Here is a 15,952-nt window from a genome sequence, read left to right on the forward strand (position 1 = left end):
CGTGGTCCCTAACCCTAACACAATATATTTAATGTCTAAAATAATGTGGGTTCTACGGTCGATTTTCTTGAGTTTACGGGACGAAAAACCCGAGTTTCCGGGAGGAAAAACCCGCTTGCCCGTACCAGAGATCGACTAACTCGGGAACCGGTCGAAAAAAGGCTTAGAAAAATTTCCTCTAGTCGCCGACTAGACTCGAAACCAAGCCTTCCTTCGTGCGGCCAAGCGCCGTGGTGTGCAAACGCCACATCCGCTGAGCTACACAGGCTTACCCACTAATTAATTAAGTAAAAATATTAATTAAAATTAAATATCTATTTTATTTGAATTTATATATTCATTTAAACAAAAAATGATTTATTTTAAAATTTTGGTTCTGTAGAGATGTCAGACGACACACTCTTATCAATTTCATTTGACCCAGATGCAATATCAATGTTTTCTTGTTGCTTACAGCTACTTGTATTTGCTATATTGCTCTCTTTTGGGGGTTTTATAAACCCAATCTTTAAACAATGATTTAAACAAGTATTGCTTGATATAATGCCCCATTGACACCTTATCATATGCCTTTTCCAGATCTACAAAACTTAAATATAGATCATTGTTATATTCCCATGATTTCTCAACTATTTGTCGTAAAGTGAAGATCTGATCCTGACAGCCTCTATTTGGCCTGAATCCAGCTTGTTCTACACCAAGCTTTATTTCCACAATTTTTCTCAACCACTTCTGAAGTATACTTGCATAAATCTTACCGGAACACTCAGTAGGGAAATACCTCTGTAATTCTCACATTCAGTTTTATTTCCCTTTTATACATGGGTACTATGAGAGCTCTACTCCAATCATCGGGAATTCGTCCCTCTGTCCAGGCTTTCTGAACTATGCAGTGCAGCCACTGTAAGACTTTTATACCGCCATACTTCAGCATTTCTGGTCGAATATCATCTACTCCTGCTGCCTTTCCACATTTCAAGCCTTTGATGGTTTTTTCTACTTCAAGTATGGATATGTATTCCTGACTGTATGCCTGTTGAGTGTTTTTTACCACTGTGATATCACTTTTTGTTTCATTTAGCAATTTTTTGAAGTAATTAGTCCATACATGAAGGATATCTTTTTCTCCTGTTTTCATGTCACCTTTATCATCTCTAACTCCTTTTACAGTACTCTTTCCTCAATTTCTAAGCTTCTTCAATAATCTACAGAATATCTTACCAACTTCTTGATATTTATTTTCAATGTTTTTGCCAAAGTCCTTCCATGACTTTTTTTGTTTAGCTAGTTTTACACAGTGTTTAGCATTCTTAGATTTGTCTCTGTATTTTATCAGCACACCAGCTGACTTATTTGCCAGGAACTTTTGATACGCTTTCTTCTTTTCATTCACTGTCTCTTTAACTTCCTGTGACCACCATGGAGTTCTGATTTTTCTATCCTTGCAGACAACCTCATCACATGCCTCTCTGGCTGAATCAATGAGGGTTTTCTTCAAGGCTTGCCACTGAATCTCCAAGGTTTGGTTTCTGTTCTCAAACTCTTTCATTTTTTCTTCAATGTTTGTGTACTTTAGTTTACAGTTCATATCTAAGAGCTGCTCAAGTTTTATTCACTTTAAAACTTTCTTACATGTTATTCTTTTCAATATGAAATTCAATTCTATCCTGCTCAAGACTAAACAGTGAACACTTCCAATTTCAAATCCTCTGTACACTCTGGTGTCCTGCACCATGGAAAAAACATCACTATCAACAATAACATAGTCAATGAGACTTTTCTTATTTCTTGCCTCTTCTCTCCATGTGAATTTGTGCACATTTTTATGTTGGAACATGGTGTTAGTAATAACCAGTCCATGTCCTGAGCATAAATCCAACAGGTATTTGTCATTATTATTAGCTTTGCTCTTTTCTCCAAATTTTCCCAAAATATTTTTGCATGTCTGAAAATCATTTCCTACTCTGCTATTTAGATCCCCAACAAGGACCAACTTTTCCTTTTTCATTGTGTCAGTTGCTTTTTCTAAAGCATCAAAAAATTCCTCCATTTCTACCTTAGTGGAACCTTCTGTAGGACCATGGGCACAAATAAGTCTCATTGTCCAGTTCACCATTCTCATATTTGCCCACAATACTCTACTTCAGACTGCTTGCCATTCAAGAAGATTAGCCTCGTATTTAATGTTGAATACTATGGCTACTGCTTCTTTTCCTTGATTGTCATTGCATGAATATAACATTTTGTATTTATTGCTCAGAAAGATTTCACCAGTTTTTGTCTTTTTTGTTTCAGTCACCCCTATTATGTTGATCTGGTACTTATCTAATTCCTCAGCTAGCTCCATTTCTTTGCCATTCAGGCTTCTTATGCTGACAGTGCCGATCTTTAACTCTGGTGATGTTGAGTTGGGGTGTGTTTTCAGATTTGTTCTAGTAGCTGACTTTTTGCTGTTCCTCCTTGTTCTCTGCCGAAAACAACAGAGGCCTTGTTTAACCATGCGAAGCACCAGGCAGCATGAAATTTTGTCATGTTGTACCATCATTTTGTAATTTGGTTTAAGCCAATAAGAATACAATTTGGTCGGCTAAATCCTAAGTTGCTAGTCCATCCTCGTTCGTTCAGTATCGTTCAGGTAGATACTCAACAGGGTGTACCACGACAAGGTGAGGATTGGACATTAGGTCAGAAGCTCTGGTCGGTTCTCTGCATTCCTTTAAAGGCTATGGTGAAGGTCTCCTCTCAGTTATATAGCTTTCACCCTTAAGCACCCCGAGAAATTAGTCAGACACTAATTTAGCTATATACAGACAGTGTTCAAACCAGTTTTAACTTATGGATCTGAGAGCTGGTTCAGAAGTAAAACACTTGACCAAAGACTAGAAGCCACAGATATGAGTTCTGAGAAAGATTATTGGTGTGAAAAGATGACATCAATGGCAATATCATATGAAAAATGAGGATATTAGGAAAGGAATTTAAAATTGTCAGCATCCAGGAATGCGTTAGCAGAGCAAATCTCAGGTGGTATGGTCACTTAACCAGAACCAGAGAGGAAAGATTAGTAAAACAAGTGTTCTGTGCCAGGTTGGCAGGAAAAAGACCCAGAGGAAGGCCAAGTTCATATTATTATTACTATATCAAGATATAGGTGGATTGATACAGTAAAATGTGCCTTAGAAGACAGTAATATAAGATCCGGTAATGTTGGAGTCTTGACAGATAACAGGTTGATTGGAGGAAAATCGTTGATAGGAAGTTAGTAATGATGTCGATGTTTCATGTAGTACTATCATCATATCCTGTACACCCCAACCAACGAGGGTAAATGTCAGGAATTTGCTGATGATGATGTCACTGGAGTCCTGACAGATAAAAGATTAATTTGGAGGAAAATTGCAAATATGAAGTTAATAATGATGTAAATTTTTTATGTAGTACTGTCATAATATCCTGTACACCTCTTCCATGAAGGGTAAATATCAAGAATTTGATGATGACAACGTATAAAAATATTTCTCTACACATCTTATTAATGATACACATACATATTTACAACCGTAACTCATTATCATCTATTAATTAAAATGATATAGAATAAAGAGCAGAATGGAGGAAATTGCTGCTGAGCTACCAGTCCCAAAACTGATGATGATGATGATAGAATCAAGAAGATTATGGCTCGCTTGTTTACCAAAAAAGATGAACAGTATACTACATATTCACATTTAGTCAATTTGGGTACAAACCAAACTTCACACCAATATATCTAACATGAGACTAAACAAAGCTGGAGTAAAGAGTCAAGGAGGAATGACAAATAAAATGTTGAATACTGTCTGAACCTTAGTGATTCAGAAAAACTCAAGTTCAAACGTGCATGAATTGCCACAAGTTCTGTGGCCGCCACAATTCTTTTCAGATTTGAACATGTGAATCTAATTGTTTCATATACTTCATGTTCATATTATTATTTCATGACACCTCCCAAGAGTACGAGGAATCATCGAGAGAAGACACACACTCCACAACTACACCCAACCTCTACTATTATCATCTACATCAATGCCATCTACTGCCCACCACCACCACTAGTATTTTTTGTCTGTATGTGGGATGAAAAATCCAGAGTTTCCAAAGGAAAAACCCTGCTACCTCTGTATAGGATCGGCTAACTCACCTTCAACTGAAAAAGTCCATATAAAGATTCCTCCCATCACAATGAGAACCAAGTTCGACTTTTTCCAATCGAAGGGTGCAAAGTATCATCATTCATCCAATTGCACTATGGAGGCACTACAGGCACTATATATATATATATATATATATTATGTTATCAATTTATCAAAATGAAATGTAATGAACTGTAAAAAAAAAACCTACAGATTAAATTAGTTTCTTCAATTTAAACATTCAATTTGTTTCATGCACCTGAACATCAATATTATTTTCTTTTTTAAGCATTCATTCATTTATTTTTTACTTTCTTCGCTACTATCATATGGCACACTACTCATGAACTCAAAATGATAGAACTGATAAGTGGATGTACTAAATACGTGCTGAAACAAAAAAATCCAGTTTTGTTCATTTTCCAAAGGTTATCTATGTTAAAGGAATGAAAATAACAGAATGGTACCAATTTTGTTTTATAAACACTACCTATTAAGAGCAACTCCCATAAAAATTTCAAATGTTTATTTGTCTCCTGCATAACTCTTTTGGGCTTCAAAAGTCAGGCATTTTTAATTTTTTGCAAACTTTGAGGCATTTTTTTTCATAGAGGGAATGCTTCAATCAAGATGATTTGGGACATGCATGTTCCACTACATAGAAAGGAAGCACACAAAGAAATCAGACTTTTTTTCCCTTCTTAAATACTGATCCCATAAATAACAGGTAGAACACATTAATAACACATTAACACCGTGTGTAGTGTACAATTGGTGAGGGTTAGAAAATGAAGTCTATTGATATTTTCATTGGCTGAAGGTTATAGTTGTTTGGGGAACACTATCTGAGGTAGGTTGTTCCAGAGTGATAGAAATAAAAGAAGAAAAGGAGAAGCAGGTTTGGTGTGTTTACAGCTATAATGGGATGTTGGACAGTTATTGCTCTTATTTTAACATGCCCAACAGAAAATGGAGGAATGACGGTTCCAAGTTCAGAAAAGCAATGTGAATGGAAATGCTACAAAAGATAAATGAAGAATTTCAACAGCATGGAGAATTTTTTTAAGTGCACCACCAAGCATGTGAGCAGTACTCTAAGGATGGGTGAAAAAAAAAAAAAAAATAACATCTTAGGAAAATAATGCCTGTTTTTTTAGATGCTCAGGAAGCTACTGATGTGTCTAGGCAAGGAGAAGTTCGAGATAAATGGCAGTACAAGGAGAGAAATGCAATCCCTTTTGGTGATACTAAAAATCGTCAGACTGTTTATATACTGAATTAGACAATTTGTTTCAATCTCTTGGAGTGATACTAGAAACACAAACTTAAATTGACAGTGCATATCAAGTTATTAATACAGTGAAAATATCATAAGGATAATAATGATAACTTACATCAAACTCTATATCAAATTCATACTTCAGCAACTCATGAATGTACCAGCATTTCCCAAACCATCGAGTACCATCCTTGTTTGATTCTAATCGAAACCAGTCATTGTCGCTATCTTTGTTGTTTTGTACATACTGAAATTGAAAATAGAAGTTTGATATTTCTGTGAGAAAATAAGCAAATGAATAAAAAAAGGAATAAAAAAGCATTAGAATTCTAATAAGCATGGATGTTTGTGAATATCTAAACAAACATCCAGGTTAACTGGAATTGAGTTGTAATTAAAGAATGTTGCAGTTACACTGACATTAAGGCATTTTATGATAACTTGTGGGGGGAGGGGAGGGGCAAATAGCATCTGCTTTTGTAATGAAGAGGCTGTGGGCCTGAGTCCCACTTAAGCAGATGGATGTTTGTAAAGCCCTGATGTCTGACTACTAGCAAACAGGATGGTAGTCAGACACCAGGAGATGAGAATCACCTGATGTCTGACTACCATCCTGTTTGTTGGAGTCCTGAATGACTGGTTTCTAGAGCAGGATTCCAGCTTTTTTTTTTTTTTTTTTTTTTTTTTTTTTTTTTTTTTTTGAGAGGAGATGAGGGTTACATACAAAACTTGATTAGATTATAAAAAAAGTATGAAAAATATTCTTCTCTTGAATATAATACAGAGTGGGCTATTAAATGATAATACATTTGTATTATTGATTAAAGCAAAATAATTTGCAAAATAAAGAATTATTTTGCAAATATTTTCTTTCTTTTGCAAAATAAAGAATGTAATAATTTACAAAGAGAAATATTTTTGGTGTTATTTGGAACTTGCTGGGCACTTGAAAGAGCCATCATATTCCAGTTATAATGGCATTAGTTAAAATAATGGTTGGTCAAGTGGTTAGAATACCTTGTCCAACCAACAGGCTGTAGAGGTTTGAATCCCACTATAGGCATGGATGTTTGTGATTGTCTTTTGGCGGGAGATGAATTTCAATGCTTAGCATGAGACCGGTGCCATTGAGACACTGGCGAATGCGGCCAGCGCCGGAAAGATACGACTAGTGGTGAGGCGCGAAGCGGGACGGGAATACGTACATATATGAAACCGCGTAACTCTGGATTCGCATAAGTCGGGGTATGACTGTATTTTAATAAGTAAATTGATAGATACGATTATCTGTGCACATGGCTCCCATAAAGAGGAATAGATAGATGGCGTCCAGGCCGCCATATTTGTCTGAAAATCTTAACTTAAAAGACTTGATTCAGTGTACCATTTGCGAAATGTATGCATTGCAGAGAGCTGCTGGAGTCTGGTTAAACAATGATAGTGGAGTGAATGTGTGCAAAAAGTGTAAAGAATGTGAGGATTTAAAGAGTGTTTCAGGTCATGTGAGTAATATCATTGTCGAAAGTGAAAATCTAGATAACAGCGATATTTGAGGTATGAATGATGATATTTGCGAGGTAGTACCTGATAGCTGTGAGAGTGGCGTTGAAAGAGAGAATGAAGTTAAGCATACAGAACGATTGAATGAATCTTCGGAGAATAAAAATGATGACACTGACGCAATGAGTGAAATAGCACTATTACATGGAGCAATACACAGAGCAAATCAGTAGCTGGAGTGTTGGCAAAAATCTTTAACAAGCGTACCGACTAATAATCGGCAAAAGTATGATAGAAAAAATAAGGGTATGAAAGTGAGTGTAAACAAAATGAAAGAGCGTGTGTTGTATGGGGATTCCTTAGTAAGAGGTGTGTTAGTTGAGTGTTTAACAAAATCGTATCAACCTGGTGCGAATGTAAAGAATGTAAGTGAGTCAATTAGAATGCAAAAACAGCGAGTGAAGGAATTGATAGTGGTTGCAGGTACAAATGATTTGAAAGGAAACAAAAAAAGGCTACGAGTGAGGATGTGAAGGAATTGCTTGAGGTAGCAAAAGAAAAGAGTGAGAGAGTTAGGATGGTGAGTCTGTTTCCGCAGTATGACAGTGAAGCGTATAGAAGGAGAGCCATAATTGCCAATGACTTTATGCGTGAATTATGTTTGATGAGTGGTGTGGAATTTGTGGATGTGTGGAATGAGTTCGATGGGCGAAAGGAATTATATAAAATGGATGGTTTACATTTGAATGGATTTGGTGTATGGAGATTGAAAAGGTGTTGTCGAATGTAGTGGAAGTAAATGTACAGAACCAGGGAAACTAGAGTTATTAAGGGGAGAGGAGTAGATATGCAGATTTTAGGGAGACAGTTGAGTGTGTGAATGTGTGTAATATACCCAAGCGAGTAGGAAAGACCACGAATCAGAATGGGATAGTTAGTATAAGGCATGAAAATAGGGATTGGACAAATCGGCTTCTGCAATTCATGTATACAAATGCCAGAAGTATTAGGAACAAGAGGGAAGAATTTTTGGCCTTGGTTTGGCACTTCCAGACCACAGGTTATTGGCATTAGTGAAACATGGCTGACAGAAGATGATACAGCTAGTGGGACTGAATGTGAGGGGTATGGTGTGTTCAGAAGAGACAGGGAGAATAAAATGGGGGGAGGTGTGTTATTGATGATAGCGGATGAGCTACAGCCAAGGTGAATAGAAGTGGAACTGCAGGATAGAGAAAAGAGCATATCTGAGGCTATTTGGTGTGAGATTGAAATTAGCAGAACAAAATATACAGTTGGGTGCTGCTATAGACCAGATGATGGAATAGATGGTGGAGATAATATGCATAAGCAAATAGAAGAAATGAGTGGAAGGAGGGTAATTATTATGGGAGATTTCAAGTATGGTAACATTGACTGGAAGGAGGAGAGGACACATGGGAGGAAGGAATTGGATTTTATGCGGTTATTAAGGGATAACTATCTGCGATGCATGTAATGGAAAATACTAGGGGTCAGAGAGTGCATGACCTGGTAACTGCATCTGAGAATTTGGTTGTAACGAATATGACCACATTGCCACCAACTGGTGAGTGATCATGGGGTCTTGACTTGGGAGGTGGCTAAAGGTGTGGAATTTACAATTAAGACAGGGTACATGTGGAATTATCAGGCTGGTAAGTATGACAAGCTTAGGAGATTGATTGGTACAGTGCCGTGCCATGCCATGTACAACTGCAAGGGCTAGAAGTTGACAGTGCATGGGAGGCAGTTAAAAAGTGTTTACATGAAGCAATGGCTGACTGTATACCTAGAGTCCGAATAATAAATCAAGTAGGAGTTAAATGGATGAATAACAACATTAAGCCTGAGCTGCAAAAAAAGAAACAACTATGGAGGGAATTTAAGGAGAAAGGTGACCGGCAGGCACATGAACAATATAAAGCCCAGGCCAGAGGGGTAACGAGTGTAGTAAGAAAAGCAAAAAAGGATTACGAAAGAACATTGGCCATGCAGGCTAAAGAGAATCCTAAACAGTTTTTTCGATATGTTGCAAGTAAAAGAAAAAATGTATATGGCAGAATGATTTTAAAGAATGCCGATGGTAGGGAGGTAACTGAATCAGTTGATATAGTTGAATTACTAAGCGAGCACTTTGCAAGAGTATATCATCCAGGTGTTGACATTGCAGAAATGAATGAACCAATAGATTATATGGGAATTGTGGTGAATGAGGTGGAGGTGAGTAGTCTATTGCAAAACCTCAATGTCAATACATCTGTGGGATTGGATGGTATACCAGCTAGTGTCATACGTGAAGCGGCTAAAGAATTGTCAGTACCCTTGACCATTTTGTTTAATCTGCGTCTCGGGTCTGGGTTAGTCCTGAGGGGGATGGAAAGAGGAGAAAATAGTTCCATTGCATAAAGGAGGTTCCAAGACTACTGTTGTAAATTACCGACCGATTAGCATATCAGGAATCGTTGTCAAGTTCTTGGAGAAACTAGTCAAGAGAAGAATACAGGATTGGATAGATGAAAATGGGATACTGTATGGGGGGCAACATGGTTTTGTGAAGGGTAGATCATGCCTCAGTAACTTGCTCACATTTTATAACACAGCGACGGCTCAACTGAATAAGGGTAATGGGTTTACAGTGATTCTACTGGACCTTGCCAAGGCCTTTGACAGGATACCACATGGAACTCTAATCAGTAAACTGGAACAGATGGGGATGGATATAGGGTTGGTGAGATGGAAAGGAGGGTGGCTGATGGAGAGATACCAGAGAGTGGTTTATTCAGGAGTGGAGTCAAAAAGATGGCTTGTAACTAGTGGTGTGCTGCAGGGTTCTGTTCTTGGACCACTACTTTTCAATTTGTTCATTAACGATATAGGAAAGGATCTGAGAGGAAGTGTTCACTTGTTTGCTGATGATGCAAAGTTGGGTAGAGCAATTGTGAGTGCACAGGATGTCAAAATTTTGCAGGATGATTTGGATAGTTTGGAGGACTGGGCTAGGGAAAATGGATGTCAATTTAATATGGCAAAGTGTAAGGTTTGCATTTTGGAGTGAAAAGATTAGCAGCAGTATATCACATTGGTGGAACCGTACTCCAAGAGATTGATGAAGCCAGAGATTTGGGGGTGTTGGTGGATAGAGAGTTGAAGTTTAGGGGACACATTGCAAAAATGGCTAAATCAGCTCATCAAATCACTTGGTTACTGAAAAATACTTTAACAAGCAGAGACAAACAAGTTATTGTTCCTCTATATTGAGCCCTGATAAGACTCCACCTGGACTATTGTGCTCAGATATAGGCACCGGAGTTTCTTCTTGATGGGGAGGAGGTGGAGAGGATCCAGAGACGAGTGACCAAGATGGTGGTAGGTCTGTGGAATGAACCTTATGAGAACAGATTGAAGATTTGTGGGTTGCAAAAATTGGTTGATAGGCAGAAAAGGGGGTGATATGATTGAGACATTCAAATTACTGAAGGGTTTCTATAAGATCAATCCAGAAGATATTTTTGAGAATAGGATTGGTGGTGGGAGGACTAGGGACTATTCATGGAAGCTGGGCAAGAATGTGGTTAACAACGGTGTTAGAGCTAGTTCAAGGCGAGGTATGATAGATACTATGTGAATGTCGAATAGTTGTTCTTGACATGATATTAGGGCCTCTCTTGATGAGGCTGTCGACTCCTTGGAGTTGCCCGAAATAATGATTATAATAATAATAGTTACCCAAGTCACTTCCTTGTTTGTGGGTCATCTCTTTCCATATTTCATACATGTGGAACACATCATTCCATTATCTTTCACTACTAACCAATGGAATTTTTTAAACCAATCACTGTTAATACCTGATAAACGGTGTTTAGACGCATATTTTACATTTGAAAGACTCTGAAGAAATCAATGATTCTGTTGTTGGTTTGGTGTCTTCGCTACTATGCTTATTGATTTCATCTTTCTTAAAATAACTTAAGAAAGTGTGGTTTTCTGACTCGACTTTTTACTCATTTTGGGGTAATTTAATAAATACAAAATATCATTGTTATTAAATTAATCAGAACAAATCACCGAATTATGCACTGACAGTAATACCCGAGACACATAATGCATGTTATGTCCCAATTTTACTATTTATAAGTATTAATTACTAGGAATGGGAATTGGTATCACTTGAGACTGATGTCATAGTCCTCGAGAGTTTTGAGAATTCTCCAAGATCACAACTATATTTGATGCGCAGGTCTATTTTCTTTCACAAAATAAAATATTAAATACTTGACTCACGATTTTTGGACAAAAACCATTATTAAGAAAAATAAATGTAGATTTTTAACATTGATTTTTGCCTTTGATTCGAATTCGCTCAATTTTCACAATTTATTTCTTTCAAACATCAAAATTATGTCTCTTTCGTAAAAGATCTTCTTTGCAACCGATACTGTTGTATTCAAGATCCCTATATTTGTCTTCTTCCACATACGGATTGGTGTGCATCAAAGTGAATATCGAAAGCTCTCGAGATTGGTGTCTCACGAGTATCGAGACTCTCCGGTTCGATTTCTCATCACTATTAATTAAAAAATGTCTTAAATTATTTTTCCATGTCAATTCACAACATTAATTAGCCGGGCGGTCAGTAAAACCAGCCAGGTGGTTTGCCCATTCAAAAAGTCCCGGGGAGAACATAGTGGTTGGAAGTGAATGTACCCAACTATATATCACCATCTGACTGGCTTGTGGAAGTCCCAATCTGAATCCATTGGACTTCAAATTGTGGTTGGAGCTTTTGAAAGTAGCCTGCAAGAAATAACACCCCCGCATCGTGCCTAAAGGTGGATTTGGAGTGAGAAGTGGCAACGTTTCCACTGGATGTTGTGCATGCCACCATCGATATGGGCCTCACAGACTTTGGGTGTGCATGAAGACAAAAGGAGGACATTTCAAACATTGAGTGCTGTTATATACATGTGGTTTATATGTGCTGAAAGCTGTAAATGATTTATGGATAAAGGTTTATGCACTGTTCAAGTTGTAACTTTATTTATGGCTAAACTAGGTAGATACTAGTTTATGGATTTTTGATTTAACAGACTTTTCAACCTTACATACACTGTTTCCCCCAGTTAGTCTGTTAAATCAAGGATGTATTGAATTAACATGTTCATGCTGAGCTGTGTCTAGCACATGTTCATGTTAAATAATTTTTCATATAAGTAATTAGCATCACTGATTTAGTTTATGCATATCTTCATCTCTGAATAGTCAATTTCTATGTTTTTAAACAGCCTTTAAAATATTTTTCCACCTTCATAAGATCTATCTTCTATGTTGTTACCAAACTCTTTCCAATTTTTCTTTTACTCTGTATTTTTGTGATGTCCAGAGGCAAGGAATTTGGCTCACAGATGATCCCCTCCCTTACAAACTCACTTCGACCTCTATTTTTCTCAGATGCAGTTTCAGCACTGTGTCAATTCTACAGGCACTTCCATTGTCATTGCTCCACGGAACTGATTACCATCATTCCCCCATTTGTCTAGTGGATCTGTTAAAACAAGAATAGCAGCTGCCAAACATTCCTTTTCAGTACAACTGCAAAAACACCAAACCTTCTACTTTTCCTCTTTTATTCAATCAACTCCTGTCCTCTGGAGCAGCTTTTTTCATGAAGCATTCCCAAATAATTACAACCTACAGCTCTTCAATAAAAATATCAATAAACTTCTTTCTCAAATTCTCACCTGCATCCCACATGGTACTGATGTGCCAATAAGTTCTTTGACCTTTTGTGTATGGGATCAGTATTAAAAAAAAAAAAAAAAGCAAACCTATCATATCTCTCCTTAACACATTCAAGCCAGGCTGTACTTGTGCTGTTTTGCAATATGCAACACAAAACATATCCTAGTGCAAATGTGATAAAGCTTTTTACCAACAACACACTCAACACCACCTCTGACAACCTACTCTACTCATTTACTACTCTCCATGCAAAAAATCTATTTCCACACTTGCTAATCACATTAATGCACAACTTCCAGGGACAGGGATGATCCATTGTTTTCTTCTGTGTTACATACAGAAATATCTTTAGCATCTACTCTAAAACTCCATGTTTCTATCATATTCCCTCATTATCACCTATCAGCTGAAGTTTGTGTAAATGAAGGTTTGTGGAGCACTCTACAAATTCAGAGGTGAATGACCAAAATGATCATTCACCTCTGAATTCTCTCACACCATTTTCAAATATCTAACACCAATATGTCATAATGCTTACGAAAGTGTAACAAAATGATTCAATCTCTCAGACCACCTTAAAATCACGCTCAGCCTAAAGAATCTGACTAAAAACTAAAACCATTTCTTCACACAGTCTATTAATCCATCTGATCTATCTTAAATATCAAGGAAACAAAAGCAAATCAACACAGTATGGATCTGAGACCATATCCACTAAGAAACCAGCAAGCCCTTGTGCACTATGCCAATTCAGATAAAAATATCTTTATAATTATATTATTATTACATGACACCTCCAAGGACTCATTGCAGGAGGGCACTCTACATAACTCACCATCTCCCCTACTTCATTCTCCAACTATTACAATCAACACATACACGATGCCATCTACCCCCTACCACAAACAGTATTTTCTATATGTAAATTATGTGTTCTAGTCAACGATTTGCTTGTATGTGAGATGAAAAACTTGAGTTTTCAAGAAAAAAAAAAATCCCTGCTGCTCCATATGAGACTGGCTAATTCACCTTTATTTGAAAAAGAACATATAAAGATTCTCCTCGTAATAAAGAGAATCAAACTTGGGTCTTTTCCAATCACACTAGAAAGGCACTGAACAAGCTAAACAATTTACCTAACTTTGAAGATACATCCCAGACTTGAAATACGAGGGTGGTCTGAAAGGTTCTCAGCCTCGACCATAGATGGCAACACTATCGGGAAGATTTTTTTTTCCAAGTTGATACATCTGTCTGAAGCAAAAGTGTTGACTGTATTCCTTGAAATGGATAAAATCGATTATCGTGCGGTTATAAATTTCATTGTAAAAGAAGGTTTAACACCAAAAGAAATTCATTCAAAGTGCATAAAAGTTTATGGGCACTCTTCTCCTTCATTTTCAACAATTAAGAAATGGGCTGCTGAGTTTAAACATGGCTGTACCAGCCTTGAAGATGCACGATATAGTATTGGATGACCGGCAAGTCAAAGTGCGTGAAATTTGCTGAGACTATAGGCATTTCAAAAGAAAGTGTAGGATATATTTTGCACGAAGAATTGCAAATGAAAAAGCTTTGTGCAAGATGGGTGCTGCACTTGTGCACAGCAGATCAAAAACGTACTTGCATGAAAATCTCTGAACAGTGCTTGGAGCATTTTTAACAAGAATAAAACTGATTTTGTGCATCAATTTATCACTACGGATGAGATTTGGATTCACCATTACACAACAGAATCCAAACAGCAGTCAAAACAGTGGACAGAAGCGAGTGGTTGAGAATACAAAATCGGTTCTGTCAGAAGGAAAGGCCATGGCATCGGTGTTTTGGGATGCTAAAGGCATTTTGTTTATTAATTATCTTGAAAAGGGTAAAACAATAACCAGGGAATATTATTCCAATCTTTCAACCAGACTAGATGAAAAAATTCATGAGAAAAGACCTAGTTTGCAGACGAAAAAAATCATCTTTCATCAGGACAATGCACCTGCCCACAAAGCTGTTTGGGCAATAGGAAAATTAAGGGATCTGTACTATGAATTGTTGAAACATCCACCCTATTCCCCAGATTTGGCTCCCTGTGACTTCTATCTCTTCCCAAAACTAAAACTCTTCCTTGCTGGTCAGCGTTTTTCTTCTAATCAAGAGGTGATTGCAGCTGTAGAGAGGTATTTTGCAGATCTTACTGAGAACACTACAGGGATGGGATAATGGTGCTGGAGCATCGCTGGTATAAATGTATTAGTTTTAAGAGATTACACTGAAAAATAAAAATAATTTTGAAATTATAAATCCATTTTTTTATTGTTAGGCAGAGAACTTTTCAGACCACCATCGTATAAATCTATGCACAATCTCAACATGAATGTAACTGAAATACTCAAAAACTGAAATTTAAATGATATGTCATTGACTACTTATCATCCAGTACATTAATAAATGCTATTATTAATAAAAAATATATAAGGTAACTCATAAACATACACGTTGTGTAACTTTTGATCAACTCATTGGATTTTTTTTTTTTTTTTTTTAAGTACTACCATTTGGTAGAGTAGTCCTGTCCTCATCAAAAGAAGTAAAAGTCAATGGAAGACCAATTACACATATCATATATGCAGTTGATCTAAACCAAATCTCAAATCTCTAATGACAAAATTATAAGAAACTTGCAGAAATTATGTGATTATAAATTCAAGTAAAACAAATATAATGAAAATTGGAAAATATCCAATACAGATAACACCTAATCAATGAAATATAGGGATAATCAAATCAATAATAATAATAGTAATAATAATCAAGGATAACACTTAATAGAACAAGTTAAAAATAAAATTTTATAATGAAATTAATTTACAAATAAAATTATAATACTACCAACAGTTCTCCAAGGGACAGAAACTCAGACCTTAAAAAAAAAAAAAAAGCAGGAAGAAACTGTTGGCTTTTGAAATCAAAATGTTTCAGGAAAATAAATAGAACTGGGTACGGACCACACAACAGTGGCTGACTCTACCCAACCATATATTACCATCTGACTGGACGTATGGAAGTCCTTGCCTTGGACAGAACATAAGACTAATGCACAAGTGCTTCAAGATAACATAGTTAAAAAGCATCGATGCCATTGATTTGGTCATATTGTGCAAATGGAACCAGACAGATGACCTTGCCTGGTATATGAGGGCATTACGGAGGGTACAAGACCCAGAGGAAGATCAATAACATGGTATAAAGC

General features: G+C 36.7%; 1 protein-coding gene across 4 annotated transcripts in view; it reads right to left on the minus strand.

Annotated features, from left to right (window-relative positions):
• Window positions 1-15,952, minus strand: part of Ufc1 (Ubiquitin-fold modifier conjugating enzyme 1) — a 115,767-nt gene that overhangs the window by 32,345 nt on the left and 67,470 nt on the right. For all 4 annotated transcript variants that reach the window (XM_090406117.1, XM_090406116.1, XM_090406115.1 and 1 more), the window contains one exon: window positions 5,567-5,698. In XM_090406117.1, coding sequence (XP_090262243.1) covers window positions 5,567-5,698 — 132 coding nt within the window. The remainder of the gene's footprint in view (window positions 1-5,566; window positions 5,699-15,952) is intronic.

Source organism: Typopeltis vanoorti, chromosome 16, assembly GCF_054136105.1.
Source record: "Typopeltis vanoorti isolate ZY-2024b chromosome 16, IOZ_Tvanoo_1.0, whole genome shotgun sequence".
In the NCBI taxonomy this organism is placed as follows: domain Eukaryota; kingdom Metazoa; phylum Arthropoda; class Arachnida; order Uropygi; family Thelyphonidae; genus Typopeltis; species Typopeltis vanoorti.